This window comes from Bufo bufo, chromosome 8, assembly GCF_905171765.1.
Source record: "Bufo bufo chromosome 8, aBufBuf1.1, whole genome shotgun sequence".
In the NCBI taxonomy this organism is placed as follows: domain Eukaryota; kingdom Metazoa; phylum Chordata; class Amphibia; order Anura; family Bufonidae; genus Bufo; species Bufo bufo.
In genome coordinates, this window is record NC_053396.1 from 108044648 (window position 1) to 108061959 (window position 17312).

The 17312-nt window shown below is 43.4% G+C and overlaps 1 protein-coding gene across 1 annotated transcript in view; it reads right to left on the bottom strand.

Annotated features, from left to right (window-relative positions):
* Positions 1 to 7519: 7519 nt before the first annotated feature.
* MTMR8 (myotubularin related protein 8) overlaps positions 7520 to 17312 on the bottom strand; it is a 32730-nt gene continuing 22937 nt past the window's right edge. The window contains exons 9-14 of the mRNA XM_040406486.1: positions 16813 to 16938; positions 15459 to 15508; positions 14727 to 14927; positions 10720 to 10845; positions 9137 to 9263; positions 7520 to 9025 (exon numbers count right to left, since the gene is read on the bottom strand). Coding sequence (XP_040262420.1) covers positions 8717 to 9025; positions 9137 to 9263; positions 10720 to 10845; positions 14727 to 14927; positions 15459 to 15508; positions 16813 to 16938 — 939 coding nt within the window. The 3' untranslated portion in view covers positions 7520 to 8716. The remainder of the gene's footprint in view (positions 9026 to 9136; positions 9264 to 10719; positions 10846 to 14726; positions 14928 to 15458; positions 15509 to 16812; positions 16939 to 17312) is intronic.

A 17312-nucleotide genomic window follows, 5' to 3' on the forward strand; every position in this document is an offset into this window, starting at 1 on the left:
AGATGTTCGTCCATCACTATTTCTCCGTTTTAACTGTAATACGAGATAAAATAGCACAAAGGAAAAAGATTCATCTAGCATTCATTTCTAGATTTAGTGTTCCCTTAGAGTGTAAAGGCCCCTTTACACTGCCCGAACATCAGGCAGATCATTGCTAACAAGCATTCCCAGCGACGCTCGTGAGCAATGATCTATCTACCTGTTGAAAGATGCTGCTGATTACTCGATGAACGAGCAAAACACTCATTCATTTGGTAATTGGAACTTTATGCGGTCCCCTAAATCATCCTTTGCTGTCGGCAAACATTCGTTCTGTATTGGAAAGAGCGATGGCGTTAGTAATCCCTTCTCCCCATACCATGGAGGAGATCACTGCACATAAATGCTTCTCTCTCCTCCAGTGATGAGCAGGCAATTGGCAGGAAGGAACACAGTGTAATGGACTTTAATTATCGTTTTAAGTTATTTCTAATACAGTGTAAGGACAGGCATGTTCTCGTAATATACTTATTTAGGGAAAGATGTTTCTTTGTACTAGAGACAGGGTGTAAAGAGTCTCCCGAGTGCTAAGGAGAGTCTGTCTTCGGTGTTCTACTAAGCGCTAAAGACGCCTGTGTGTAGCCTACAGAGGCTTCCAGTCCGTCTCCCTATATGTGCCTATCCCTGCCTAACCTCAGCGCAGACTTTTCCTTGTGCCTCTCTCTTAGCGGAGGGAAGTTAGCTGGGATTATGACGGTAAGTGTACAGTAAGGCCCCATTCACACATCCGCAAAAGGGTCCGCACCTGTTCCGCAATTTTGCAGAACGGGTGCGGACCCATTCATTCTCTATGGTCCCGGACGTGAAGCAGAGGGCACACTATGTGCTCTCCGCTTCCGCATTTGCGGAGCGCGACCCCAAACTTCCGGTCCGCAGCTCCGAAAAAGATAGGACATGTCCTATTCTTGTCAGCAGCTGCAGACTAGAATAGGCATTTCTATAGGGGGTGCCGGCCGGGTGTGTTGCGGATCCGCAATTTGTGGGTCCGCAACACACCATGGACGTGTGAATGGAGCCTAAGACAACACTTTAATAGTCAGTGCAGAACACTGCCGCCCTGCTCCTCCCCCTATTTTCTCAGGGTGTCTCTTAGCAGACAAGTGTGCTGTGCTGCTGTACACTTACTGTCAATGCTAAGCGCTGGCAGTCCCAGTCCCCGCTCTGTTCCCTAGTTAAACTAGCAGAGCTGCAAGGTTAGCGCTGGCAGCAACTCAGGCAGGGACACAGCAGAAATAGTGCACATATATAGGGTGGGCCATTTATATGGATACACCTTAATAAAATGGGAATGGTTGGTGATATTAACTTCCTGTTTGTGGCACATTAGTATATGTGAGGGGGGAAACTTTTCAAGATCGGTGGTGACCATGGCGGCCATTTTGAATAGGAAGAGGGTCATGTGACACATCAAACTTATTGGGAATTTCATACGAAAAACAATAGTGTACTTGGTTTTAACGTAACTTTATTCTTTCATGAGTTATTTACAAGTTTCTCTTTGTTTACAGCCATTGACATGTCGCCGAGGTTTACACGTGAGGAGCGGATAGAAATTGTGTTGATGTCTGGTGAACGCCTACGAGACCACCCATCTCCCATGCTACAGTTAGCAAACTGCTTGCTAAGTTTCGTGAAACTGGTTCAGTGTTGGATTTGCCAAAATGTGGACGCATGAAATCTGTCTCTAATGAAGAAACATCAGTGGCTGTCCTAGCTTCATTCAGCAAGAGCCCACAGTGTAGCACTCGCCACATATCACTGGAGAGTGGCATTAGTCGAACATCCCTTCGGTGGATATTAGCTACTCACAAATGGCACCCTTACAAACTCCAACTACTGCAGCATCTCAACGAGGATGACCCAGATCGGCGCACTGAATTTGTAGAATGGGCAAAACAAAAATTGGAACAGGACCCTCAGTTTACGCAGAAGATTTTGTTCAGTGATGAGGCAAACTTTTATGTGACTGGTGAAGTTAACAAACAAAACCACCGCAATTGGTCTGACACTAACCCACATTGGATAGATCCCTCCAAGACTGTTGGAACAAAAAAATTGATGGTACGGTGTGGTATATGGGGTACAAAGATAGTGGGGCCATTCTTCATCAATGGAAACCTCAAGGCCACTGGATATGCGAAATTGCTACATGATGATGTGTTTCCCTCTTTATGCACTGAAGCTGGCACGTTCCCTGCGTTTTTCCAGCAAGATGGTGCCCCACCACATTATGGGTGTCCGGTCCGAGCATTCCTAGATAAACAGTTTCCTGGAAAGTGGATTGGTCGTCGTGGGCCAGTTGAATGGCCCCCAAGGTCTCCCGATCTAACCCCCCTTATACTTTTATCTTTGGGGTCATCTGAAGGCAATTGTCTATGCTGTGAAGATACGAGATGTGCAGCACCTGAAACTATGGATACTGGAAGCCTGTGCTAGCATTTCTCCTGCGGTATTGCTATCAGTGTGTGAAGAGTGGGAGAAGAGGGTTGCATTGACAATCCAACACAATGGGCAGCACATTGAACACATTTTATAACTGGTCAGAAACTTGTAAATAACTCATGAAAGAATAAAGTTACGTTAAAACCAAGCACACCATTGTTTTTCTTGTGAAATTCCCAATAAGTTTGATGTGTCACATGACCCTCTTCCTATTGAAAAAACAAAAGTTGGATTCAAAATGGCCACCATGGTCACCACCCATCTTGAAAAGTTTCCCCCCTCACATATACTAATGTGCCACAAACAGGAAGTTAATATCACCAACCATTCCCATTTTATTAAGGTGTATCCATATAAATGGCCCACCCTGTAGAATGGAGCAGTAGCTAGAGGTTTGCATTACTAGCTCCCAATTTGCCAGTCTGTTGTTCTATAACTGTCAACAATTACTGTACCTTTTAACAGAATGAAGCGGACTTCCTTGCATGTAGCACGTCTGACAGTGTTCCTTCTCGCCTGCTTGTCAGTAAAGGAGACTGGTACATTTATATGCAGCGATCTCCTCCACAATATGGGGAGCAGTGATCACTAACGCCATCGCTCGTCCCCATACATAATCATTGTTGCCGGCAGAAGAATGCTGTTTAGCACGATCTGCTGCTGGCGAACGATGATTTAGGTGACGGCATGAAAGATCCAATTCATCGGGTATTCGGCGGCACCTTTACACCGGCAGATCATCGCTAACGAGCATTCCTACAAATGATTGCTGGCGATGATCTGCCTGATGTTCGGGCAGTGTAAAGACCCCTTTAGGGTATATAAACTATTGACAGATCTAACACTGGAGACATTTTAGTAAATCACGAGTTTATTTTTAAAAGTGCCAAAAATGTATTTTTGTTAAGAAAGACAGACAATGGTAATGTTCAGACTGAATGCATTTAGGATCAGAACAGTGCAACTGATATACAGACGTCCAGCACAATAGATTTACAGCAGACAAACTTCATGTATAGAAATCAAAGCAGCAAACATTTATCTAGGATCAGCTTTTAGGATTTTGAAAACCTCTAATCTACTAGAGATAGGACACGCACCAAGACAACAGATTCACTTTCTTTTTATTGACTCAATATCATTTGCATAACAAGCACAGGGCACCGATATCTAACATTGGGTTTTAGTTATAAAAACTGTTGAAAACTTACTTAATGGACCTGAACTTCATTGTATTACTGTCCCTTCCTTGATATACTCTTAGGCTGCTTTCACACTGGCGTTTCTGGGTCCGCTTGTGAGATCAGTTTCAGGGCTCTCACAAGCGGCCCCAAACGGATCAGTTAAGCCCCAATGCATTCTGAATGGATAAGGATCTGTTCAGAATGCATCAGTTTGGCTGTGTTTGGTCTCCGTTGCGTTTTTTAGACGGTCACTAAAATGCAGCTTGCAGCGTTTTAGTGACCGTCTGACTATTCGGAGCCTAACCTATCCGTCCTGACTTACAATGTAAGTCAATGGGGATGGATCTGTTTTTCACTGACAATATGGTGCAATTGAAAACGGATCCGTCCCCAATTGACTTTCAATGTAAGTCAAGACGGATCCTTTTTTTTCTTTTTATGAATAATGCAAACAGATCCGTTATGAACGGATACAAGCGTTTGCATTATTGGTGCGGATCAGTCTGTGCAGATACAAGACGGATCCGCATCAAACGCGAGTGTGAAAGTAGCCTAAGCAGTACTGTAGAGTAGTCCGGCCAATATGTATTTATACAATGTGGCAATTAACCCCTTAATGCTTTGCTATGATTGAGTTTGGCAAAGTAGTGCATCGTGCCTTCTGCCCTGCTAAGGGGTCCACTTCTGCAAACGCTCCTTAGTGGGCATAGAGAAGTAACAAGAGGCCTATATGGATGGTTGCATGTTATCCTCAGAGACAAGAGAGATCTGTAGTTAAAACATTTGTGCGTCGCAATTTCCAGCAGTGATGTTTCTGCAACAGACCAATTCTGGCTGAAATTGGTATAAAAGGGCTGTATGATATTACAATGTTTCCCAGAAGCAGCGCCACTACTATAGTTGTAATTTTACAACAGCTGGAGGGCCACAGGTTGAGCATGCCTGACTTCTAGGAGAGCTGCCTTACATCTGGTGGCATTACAGGCAGAGCTTGTTAAGATCTCATTTGCATCCATTCCCTCCCAGAATTCCAGAGGCGCATGTATGGCCTATAAGGCTCCATTCACACGTCCGTAGCATGTTTTGCAGATCCGCAAAACACGGACACCGGCAATGTGCCTTCCGCATTTTGCGTACTGCACATCGCCGCCACTAATAGAATATGCCTATTCTTGTCCGCAATTGGGGACAAGAATAGGACATGTTCTATTTTTTTTTTTCGGGAATGAAATTGTGGACCCATAGAAATAAATGGGTCCGCAATTCCGTTCCGCAAAGTGCGGAACTAAATTGCGGACGTGTGAATGGGGCCTAAGTCTCCTCACACAGATTAAGGTGCTCTCTCTCTAAGGAGAGTTAGGTTCCCCCTCACCCGGACACAGGCCTCTCACCTAGTTAAGCCAGTACTCTCTGCTCTGCACTGATGAGGGGCAATCACCCCGAAACAGCTGTCTGCAGATGAGGTGCTGGCTTATTTAATATCCAAGTCATGTCTCGAGGCTTATTTTAAGAGCTGAACATTGACTTGTAGGATAGCTGCCTTACATCTGGTGGCATTAGAGGCGGAGCTTGTTAAGAGCTCATTTGCATCCATTCCCTCCCAGAATTCCAGAGGAGCATGTATGGCCTATAGGTCTACTCATGCCGACTGAGGCGCTCTCTACCCAAGGAGAGATAGTACCCCCCAAACTATGAAAAGGAAAAAAGGGCTGAGAAGCCCGCTGCGTATGGACATGCTGACTGCAGAAGACAAACAGTTGAACATTTTTAATGAAAAGCAATTACAAAAAAGTGAAACCTCCAATATTTCTCTGGTAAGATCAGGTTTTCCAGTTCCCTTGCACCCTATGTATGCTTTCACTGTAGACGCCTTCACACAGGGTGGTCCTCATAATCTCCAGAAGTCATAGAATGCACTTCTTTCTAATTCCCAGAGAACCCATTTCAGGATACCGTTTGTGGGATAGTTATAACATTTCTATACCTATCGGATACGTCTTTCAGAATATTCTGGTTACATGTAGACATTCAGTGCTGTCAAATATGAAACCGCTTTTGGTTATGTTTGACATTTCAGTGTGAAATCCAAACCTTGTAAAAGGAAACAATTCATCCAAATGCATTACATGCTTTACATTTATTGAAGGCCACTATAATAATCACATATAAAATCTACATCTCCAGGTTTAGGACAGTCATTGCATCAATAGACATTACTTAGGTGATAATGAACAAGTACTATTCTTCTGCGGTCTGCAACCTTTGGCTCTCCAGCTGCTGTGCAACTACAACACCCAGCAGCCTGTGGAACGGGGCAAATAGCTGCTTGTTGTTGCCAGAGCATGCTGGGAGTTGTGATCTCAACAGGTGGAGAACTAGAGCCTGCAGATCACATTGTTACATTTACAGGCTGTTACAGCAGAACCATGAAAACAGAATAGCATGCATGTGTAATATAGTCAGTGCTATTAAACTGGTAACAGATGCACCCACACCCATTCTCCGCACACACTATTAGTATACAAACTCAATGGCACTTTGGATAAGTAATCCCAGGGGTGTCTGGCGGCTTCTTTTGCCTCACTTTCCACATGTGATAATGGGAATCAAAGTACAGGTAAAATGACTGAAAGTCAAAACTTGATGAAGGTCCTGGTCTGAGACGGTCACTGATCTTTAAAGCGGCAGTGTTCTCAGGAGTGACTTTGAGGTCATAGACCAGGGATGGCCAACCTGCGGCTCTCCAGCTGTTGTAAGACTACAACTCCCACCATGCCCTAATGTAGGCTGATAGCTGTAGGCAGTCTAGGCATGCTGGGAGTTGTAGTTTTGCAACAGCTGGAGAGCCTCAGGTTGACCATGCCTGTCATAGACTATAATGGCATAAGTGTTACTCCAAAGTGAAGCTGAAAGAATCAGGCCACCATAGCTCCCTCATTCTAGTGATCAGTGAGAGCCTCACCAATACAATCTTCAAACGTGTTTAAATGATAGGTCAGAAGAATTTTAGCAAAAAGCAACATCTGATCTATTTCGAAATAGACTACCGTATTTTTACCTTTAGTTTTCATGGCAAAATCCCCAAATTCCCGGATGGCGGGCCATACATGCAAACTACTACAGATATAAAACAATGGGGTTCCCTCTAGTAAGGCTACTTTCACACTAGCGTTTTGGCTTTCCGTTTCTGAGATCCGATCAGGGCTCTCACAAGCGGTCCAAAACGGATCAGTTTTGCCCTAATGCATTCTGAATGGAAAAGGATCCGCACAGAATGCATCAGTTCAGTCTCCATTCCGCTTTGGAGGCGGACACCAAAACGCTGGCGAAACTGAGCCAAACCGATCCGTCCTGGCACACAATGTAAGGCTACTTTCACACCTGCGTTTAGGTGCGGATCTGTCTGGTATCTGCACAGACGGATCCGCACCCATAATGCAAACGCTGGTATCCATTCAGAACGGATCAGTCTGCATTACTCTGTCAAAAAAAAGTCTAAGTGTAAGTCAAACAGATCCGTCCTGACTTACATTGAAAGTCAATGGGGGAGCAGAGTTTTGGTGTCCGCCTCCAGAGCGGAATGGAGGCGGAACGGAGCCAAACTGATGCATTCTGAACGGATCCTTATCCATTCAGAATGCATTGGGGCTAAACTGATCAGTTTTGGGCCGCTTGCGAGAGCCCTGAAACGGATCTCACAGGCGGACCCAGAAACGGCAGTGTGCAAGTAGCCTAAGTCAACGAGGACGATCTGCACAATAGAAAACGGATCCGTCCTCCTTTGACTTTCAACAGTGTTCAAGAAGGATCCGTCTCGGCTATGTTAAAGATAATACAAACTGATCCGTTCTGAACGGATCCGTCTGTGCAGATCCATGACAGATCCGCACCAAACGCGAGTGTGAAAGTAGCCTAACCGGTCATCTCCTTACAATCATTTCATCGTCCTCATAGAGTCGATAAAAGTTGGAGCCTCTAGGAGCAGAACTACAAATCTGTATATCCATGACTACCAGTGTGTGCAGGGAACATACCTTCACTCTGCACAGATCTACATTGTCATGAAGCTTCAGGAATTCCTATGGTTAGAGGTAACAATGATGATTCGCAGCATACAGCAATGTACTGCACATACACACAGTCACACGAGTCCACATAAACTATAACGGGCATCATATATTATCTGTAGAACATTCATATGTACTAAATTCAGTCGTGGTTTAGAAAAAAAATAAAAACTTTACAGTTTACAGCTTTCCCCGTCGAAGGCGCTCGGTTAATGAAATCCATGTAAATATGCAAAATGGAGTGCAAACATAAAAATCACAAAAATCTACAAAATCTCTGGGCGCGATACATGGCAACAAGATTCAGCGTTTGCATATTAAGGTTTAAACAGCTTTTGGCCTTTATTGCCCAAGTTAATACCTTCTGCATTTAACAAACAGTGAATGGTTACGCTTTGACCTTTACATTTCCGCAAGAAGTGCTCTTGGATTGAACACCGGAAGTTTGACTCGAGCCAGGTAAAAGTGCAATCAGATGAGTTAATGGAGTATTACCAGAAGCAAGGGGTGATATTAGAGGTATTTTAATTGTGCGTCTTACAAATGGGAAAAGTCTGCCGTGTCCTTTCATTTCCTGGATAAATACTGAAAATGTAACAGTTTCAAGGTAAAGTCAAGAGCAGATGTATAAAGATATTGGCACTTACATACCAATGGCCTACAACTTTATGGGTAATATTAACCCATCTGGCAATAGATCTGCCTAAAACACTGACCAGAACATTCAGGTGATATATAAAAAAAAATCTATTGAAGAATATGAGGTTTCCATTCACTACTCTGCAAGTCCAGCCTAGTACCCAAATGACCACTGTTTTGACCATCTGTAGATAAATTACTAAGGACAAATCAGTCAAATCTTCAATGACATGCTGATGATTCTGGTATATGGCATACATGGCGCCTGCAGGATCGTGAAGGCTCGCTGTGTCTGAGCTTTAGTCCTTACATTCTTCCCTTTGCACATTTTGTTCTTCCCATCCCTTATGGTAGTTGCTGCGGTGCAATGATATTGCCATTTTCACTTATGTCACTGGAAGGTAACACCTTAATATCAGACCAGTCCCTGTGGGGGCGGTAATGGATACTGGTCCCATGCTGTTCCTCTTTCATTTCCCTTTGTAAACACCCCCCCCTATTTGACACAGACCCATTGGAAAGATAGGCAGGAAATTCTTCTCCTGCCCCTTCTGGAATCAGCCCATCAGACGGTTCTTCCATTGCTGGTACATCTTCAAAGTGTTTCTTCAAGGTGCAAGTATCTTCGAGGAGGGTGCTCTGTTTGAGAAGCTTCTGGATTGGAACAGAATAATGTTAAATAGTAGCGACCGTGTATATATGTATAATATATATATACATACACACACACAGAAATATGGATTTCAGCCAAATATATCAACTTACATCCTCCATATCAGTTTCATTGGTTTTCAAAGTTGCCTTCCTGTTCATACATTCAAGGAGGTGATCCAGGACAGATTGCCTTGGGTGCATTCCCTTTTCAAATCGATTGTACATACCGCACCAGAACCTGGATAAACATAAAAAAAAAAAAAAAAAAAAAAAGAATAAACCACAAAGAAAGAAAATCTTACTTGTAAGTTAGGATAGGATATAATGGGGAAAAAAAAATAAAAAAAATCACAAAGTTGTCAAATCGCTGTGCACATCAAGACAAATGATAAAATATGTTTAGTAAATTCTGTATTAGATTAGAGGAGACCAAATAGTAGATTGCAGTCTAGGTCACTAGTTTACCAATTAGGCCACCTCATATTTGATGTCCTGGTCAGTAAAATAACTCATTGATGAATCATATAGTGACTTGCGAGACTCCGTGCCAATAGCTGGGCTAGAATTTTGCGCACTCCCAATGGCACAATCATGAATTAAGAAGAAATGGCTGTAGAGAAAGTGCAGTAACTGTGGCTGCTATGGCTATTATGGCGGCACTGGGTAATCTGGCATAAAACGTATAGCAGTGTGTTGAAGTCTGACCGCTCATGTATTAGACCAGTACAGTAGATCTGGGAGGGATGATGTTCTCAGGAAATGCTTTTCATACCATGAAATCCAGCATGCACCAGACCATACATTTCTACTTTTATTTTATATTTTTAGATTACAGAAAGTTTTATACCCATGATATTTGACCAACTTTTGCCTTCCTGGCTCAACTTAAAGGGAACCTGTCACCGGGATTTCGTGTATAGAGCTGAGGACATGGGTTTCTAGATGGCCGCTAGCACATCCGCAATACCCAGTCCCCATAGCTCTGTGTGCTTTTATTGTGTAAAAAAAACGATTTGATACATATGCAAATTAACCTGAGATGTGTCCTGTCCCCGAGATGAGTCCAGCGTGAAGGAGCCCAGCACCGCCGCATCCTCAGAATCTCCTCCTTGCTCCCCGACGTCAGAAAGCTAGAGCGCCGTAATCTCGCGATGCGCGAGCTAGAGCATGCGCAGTGTCGTCATAGTGTTCCTTCCCTGTGCTGGCATCAGCCTCAGGGAACGAACTGCGCATGCGCTAGCTCGCGCATCGCGAGATTACGGCGCTCTAGCTTTCTGACGTCGGGGAGCAAGGAGGAGATTCTGAGGATGCAGCGGTGCTGGGCTCCTTCACGCTGGACTCATCTCACGTACTGGACTCATCTCAGGTTAATTTGCATATGTATCAAATCTGTTTTTTTACACAATAAAAGCACACAGAGCTATGGGGCTGGGTATTGCGGATGTGCTAGCGGCCATCTAGACACCCATGTCCTCAGCTCTATACACAAAATCCTGGTGACAGGTTCCCTTTAAAAAGCCCATCATGTCAAGTATGACATGAACTAAAAGTGTAAGACACAACCAGACAAATGTACATAAGCCACATAGAAAGGAAAAAGTGATGAAACAACTAAAATAAAAATGAATGTTTGTCTGCTGTAAAGAGCAGCTCGGAAAAGCAAACAAGAGCCGTCAGCATGATGTTTCACTTACTTAAGGCAGAAAGGGAAGGTATTTGGCTGGAGTGTATTATATGCACTGGACACATACAGGGGGTTCACAAACTCCTGCTTCCGTTGTAGTAGAAATGGCCACAATGAATGGGTATTTTCAAAAATTCTGTTGGAAGGAAAATCAAATGAAAGGGAAACTGTTACCACAATCTTGGACTATTATCTGCACGAACACAAGAGTAGTATTGCACATAAAGAGTCCAGATCACCATTTTTTATTTTCCTGCTGCCCCTGTTCCCCTGCTGTCAGCAGTGAAAGCTGCAATGAAATATACTGTCAGGACTGCTGTGCTAATAGAACTGTGCGCATGCACAGCAGTCCACATAATGGGGCAACAGGGGGCAGTAGCAGCATAAAAAATAGTGATCTGGACTCCTGTGCACTGCTAGACATGTATTACTGCAGATAATACAAGATCATTGTGACAGATTCCCTTTAAACACTGGAAAGTGAGAAACACACTACACATACTGTAAACTCTAAAGCTTAGATACAGTAAGTATAAAAGTGCGCAAAAATAAATGGAGAAGGATTACACGGAGACAAAATATGCAAAACAGGGGGTTTACAGTGGGTTTCTAGAGTCCAATACTGATGACCTTCCCTCAGGATAGGTCATTAAAATCAGATCTGTGGGGATCAGACTCCTGGCACCCCACTAATCAGCTGTCTGAAAGGGACACAGCCAAGCACAGCGCCGTTCACTGTAAAGTGGTTGTGCATGGTACTGCAGCTCAGGCTCATTAATTTGAACCGAATTGAGCTGCACTGATGAACGTGACTGGACTGGGAAGAGGTCGCAGTATTTTTCAAACAGCTGATCGGCGGGGTTCCGGGAGTCGGATCCGCACTGATCTAATAGTGATGGCCTATATTCTGAGAATAGTTAATCACTAATTTATTCCTGGAAAATATGAAAATAGGTAGCAGTTTAATTTTACAGCAATATATCCTATATAGTCATTCACATTTCAGAATCTATATAAGAGCCGGGCCTAGATTGTCAAATACAGTATGTATATGTAGTGCTATGATAACTTATGATAAAGGTCAAGACAAATCTTATAAAAAGGTCTAGCATCTAAAGGTTGGGAACCAGAAACATACTGTAAAGACCATTGACACATACAAAAATCAGAAAAAATGCACTACAATGTGAACACAGACACAGCTGGTCAAAACCTCATACCACTGCACCCCATAGTCACAGCAATGCTCTTCACATCGGGGAATGTCGTCCCCCCACTCCTTTTTTCTTCACCCAATAGGCAAAGCAAAGCCTAATTTACTTAACTTCTAACATTCTAATTGGAAAGTAGGGATCGACCGATATAGATTTTTTTAGAGCAGATACCAATAACCTGTGAACTTCAGGCCGATAGCTGATAACTTATACCGATATTCTGTGCATTTTCATAAAAAAAAAAAAATATATATATATATATATATATATATATATATATATATATATATATATTTGTCTGTTACGGCGCTCACCATATAGGAGATTTTTTTTAAATATTTTGATAGTTTGGACTTTTCGGACGTCGCAATATGTGATATGTTTATATATTTTATATATGTAAAATTGGGAAAGGTGGTGATTTATACTTAATATTTTGGTGTTTTTTTTTTTTACTTTTTATTTAATAACTATTTCCCCCCTTAGGGGCTAGAACCTGGGATCTTTTAATCCCTTGTCCTATTCACCCTAATAGAGCTCTATTAGGGTGAATAGTACTTCACACTCTCCCTGCTGCCCTGTGCGTAGTGCACACTGCAGCAGGGAGATTACCATGGCAGCCAGGGCTTCAGTAGTGTCCTGGCTGCCATGGTAACCGATCGGAGCCCCAGGATTACACTGCTGGGAATCCGATCAGAAGCTGCCACTGCCACCAATGACTAATACTGGGGGGGGGAGCACTGCGCCACCAATGATTTTCATACTGAAGGGTGGGGGGGCACACTGCGCCACCAATGATTTAATACTGGAGGGTGGAGAGGGGGGGGGCACACTGCGCCACCAATGTTTTAATACTGGGGAGGGCGTACTGCGCCACAAATTATAATTAATGTTTTATACAGGAGGCAGGTGTGTCAGTGCAGAATCACATAGCCGGCACCCTGCCTCTGACAGGGAGCTGTGATCAGCGGCAGCAGTTAACCCCTCAGGTGCGGCACCTGAGGGGTTAACTGCCGCTGATTGCAGCTTCCTGTCATATAGGCTGGGCACCGGCTCCTGTATTTGTATTAGACGTTAATTATCATTGGTGGCACAGTGCGCCCGCCCTTCCTCCTTCAGTCTCTCCTCATTGGCACCGCGGCACAGGGGGAGGGAGAGAGTGACTCCTCCTCTCCTATGCTGCTGAGAAGTGTTGAGCGAACTTGTGTTTTAAGTTCTGCATCTAAAGTTCGGGTTATCGAAGAATCGCATTATGGATTCCGCTACCACGGACCGTAACGGAATTTAGAATCCATAACGCGATTCTTCGATAACCCGAACCCGAACTTTAGACGCCGAACTTAAAACACAAGTTCGCTCAACACTATTGCGGAGTGAACATGAGCGCGCTGACAGCAGCGCGCTCATTTCTGTGATAGCGCGCTGGACGCATTACACCCTGCAACAATGATTTTGCTACTGAGAGATTGCAAATTCCAAATATGAACTCAGAATTTGCCTGACACGTCTAGATTTTAAGTACATGCAGAGCCTATTCAGTTATAATATTAATGCATTATATTGGAGGTATTCCAATGGACATGTCCAGACCTATTCGGACGCACTCAGGCTGATGTCAGCAGTAAGTATATAAGGCAAGCTGGACAGATTTTGATAAAGTGATCTGTTATAGTGCTATCAGTTTTGAAACTTAAGATGGATAAACGCAAATGTGTTAACGATCCAGACAATTTCTGCTACATAAGTGGCAAATACACTACTTATGATCAGCGCAAGAATCTGACGAAGCGAGTGCGTCTTGCAGCTTGGGATGCATTTGTCCTAGTAGTGCAGAACTTCCTTGGGAATAGACGAGCTGCAAACTATGCTGAATTAGTAGACAACATGCGTACAGCATATGAACAACTTGGCTGCCAAATGTCATTGAAAGTGCATTTCTTACATATCCATCTTGACTTTTTCTCACCCAATTTGGGACACGTGAGTGACGAACATGGAGAGCCGTTCCATAAAGATATTTCTACACTGGAGAACAGATATCAAGGCCGCTGTAATCCCAACATGATGGGGAACTACTGCTGGTTTTTGCAACAGGAAAATATGACCGTTCACAAAGGCAAAAGCAGATGCCTGAAGCACTTTTAACAGTACTGTGCCTTGCTCAAGTAAGACTTTTAAACTGAAAAACGAGACTTTTTGAAATTTTGTTATTCCATTACATTTTCATACACGGTTTACTACACAAACTTTGATGTAGATTTGTAATCCGCACACTTGATTTAGGATAGGACAAATGTTTTTTGCCCAGTAGCAGACAAAGTTTTTTGTTGCGTGGTGTTATCGGTATATCGGCAAGGTTAGATGCCGATAACTTTAAAATTCATGAATATCGGCCGATAATATCGGTAACTCCGATAATCAGTCGATCCCCATTGGAAAGGTGGAATTATATGACAGTGCCAAGGTTAAAGTCATTGAGCCGCTCAGTAAAATCCCTAGTCAAACAATAACAGTACAACGCAGATCGCATGACTTTATGCTGGATTTTCTGCATCTGTTAGCAACAACAGAGCTGAAGAAGCCAAACCCGCTAATAGGAAGACATTTTCACCCACGTAGGCAAGATCTGCTGCACTGAATTATTTAGTGCATTTCTAAAATAAAAAGTCCAAAAGTAAAATGGACAACTGGATTATAACATACTATTCATGAAAGTTCAACCAGTCCACAAGAGCTGAAAAAAAATTATAATTTTATCAGAAGCATTTAAGAAACTCACATGCCGGTTCCTTCAGATACTCACTTAAGTTCTTGCCTCTCTTTTTGAGAGTTCCCAATGAAGTTTCCAAACTGGCAGGAGAAGACATGATCATGAATTTCGAGTAGATATTTTTCACTGAATTCAAAGGCACAAGGAAACTGCTCTGTAAGGTGCCACACACATTCCAAAAATTGTGTGAACACAGGAGACACTTCTTTTGGGTCAAACTCTAAATGATGACATCTGCAGTTGGGAAGACAGTGAGCATGTATAAGCTGTATATCTAGTCTGCCATTTTACAAAGTGCTTATGTACTAACAATATCTATAAACTCCTTTTGGACTCATAAAGGGGGATTCCGAGAGACGCTCCCATCTCATGATGGACGGTTCAAGTCTGTCAGAACAGGGGTAACTCTAACAGACCTGCTCTCCTGTCTGGGGTGCCCCCCGTCACCCACCATTATGTCCATATGCCCCAATTTGGCATAGGAATAGGTTTTGTCTTCATGAGACTATAACTCTTGTACACAGCAAAGTATAGATACTGGCACCATGCATACTTTACCTCCTATTGACCATTCCTAGTTTTTCTCCATTCCCAAATTACAGTTCCAGGTGAACAACTCAATAGAAAGGATGAGCGTCCATACAGGGGTCATGTCATCTATACAGTACATTATTTTTGGTGGTAAGAGTAACATTTCAGAATAAAAGCGAACACTCATCCTAAGTAATGTCAGGAATACCACAAGTCCTTGTTTTAAACATCTACCTTTGAGAAAACTTGTGTCCTAGAGAAATCCATTCTTTTTCAATAAGTACCTGCGGAGAGAATGTGCATATCTTTACTGGATCTACATTTTCTCCTACGTAGTAAAAAGTCAAAAACTAGAAAAAGAGGATGGCAACAACATAAACCAAGAAGGCTTATAAACTATATAAATGTGAGGCAGTAAATGGAAGTTGGCCACAGATTTGAGATACATGCCTAAATGTATTCTTTTCTGCACAAGATCAGAAAAGAATAAAATCAGACATTTTCTGGAATTCCTGCTGTCCTCAGACTAGATCAATATCAGATCATGGAGGGCCGAATCTCTCCACTCACACTGAGTGCTGCAGCCCCCTCAGACAGCTAATCAGTGTGGGGGGGGGGGGGGGGGTGCTGGACCTTCAGCAATCTGATATTAATGTCCTATCAGCCGATCAGCTGTTGTATCACAGCTCAGCCCCATTCACTTCTATGGGGATGAGCTGAGCCTAGGTTATGTTACAGATGAACGTGACATCACATGGCCTAGGGAAAGATGAGAGAAGGCAGCGGCGCTACAGCAAGCACTGTTGCCTTCTCCATCAGCTAATTGGCAGGGGTCCCGGGTGATACATCAGTTAAATAAAATCTCACAAAACCCGTTTAAGACTTTTTGTCAGCAAAAACTGTTACAAAGCAGAATATAGTGTCAAAGATCAAAGCAGCACACTAGTGATTGGCAATTCTTCATTCTACTGTCTAGTTATAGAGGACCCCTAAAAATGACACCATTTTTGGCATGTACTTCAAAGTGTTTTACAAATCAGAAAAGCCCTTAAAAGAGGTTATCCCATCTTAGACAATGGGGGCATATCGCTAGGATATGCCCCCATTGTCTGATATGTGCGGGTCCTACCTCTGGGACCCGCACCTACAAGGAGAACGGAGCTGGGGAGAGTTGTGGCTGGAGGACCCCGGGTTTCCTGGGGTCCCGTCCACCACCAGGCGCAGCTCACCGCCTCTCCCATTGAAGTGAATGGGAGCGCACCGCGCATGTGCGGCCACCGTGCCTATTCATTTCTATAGGGCCGACGGAAATAGCCGACTGCGTATGCGCAGTGCGCCCTCCTCAACTTTCTCCGCTCCATTCTCCTTGTAGGTGCGGGTTCCAGAGGTAGGACCCGCACCTATCAGACAATGAGGGCATATCCTAGCGATATGACCCCATTGTCTAAGATGGGAATACCCCTTTAAACCAGTTACAGCACTGATACGGTTAAATATAGAAAATCAGAGCCTGAACACATTCTCATACATGGACGCAAGACTGACAAATTATACAAAAGCAAATAAGAAAAATATTGAGAGGCCTTACCATGAATCCTTTAATAGTCCTGTAAAATGGATCTAGAAGTATACCCGCCAGTGAGCAGACTTGTGCTGTACGATCCCAACCGTCTGAGCAGTGAACCAGGACACTGGCATTATCATCTCTAACTGCCTGCCAACAAGAAGATGCAAGGTTGAAGGATTGAAAAAATAAAAAATAAAAAAATTATTATTTTAACTGGAATAGCAATTATCTGGAAGGTTTGATCATATGGGGTTGAGCAAAATTATTTCCAAGGTGGATATAATGGAAAAAGATCAATTCTCTGCAAAGCATTAGGCCAGTCAGACACGAGCGAGTTCAAGGCGAGAAACTCCGTGTGTGTCGGAGTGAGGCCCCCCGTTCTGTAGATAATAGAACGTGGTCTCAAAAAGCAGGAAATGCTCAACCCTATATGCAGTTGTGCCCCGTTCTGACCTCCGCTCCTCTGACAGGATCGCATAGCATTATAATTATTTATAAGGCAGTGTGACCCTGAAAGGCCT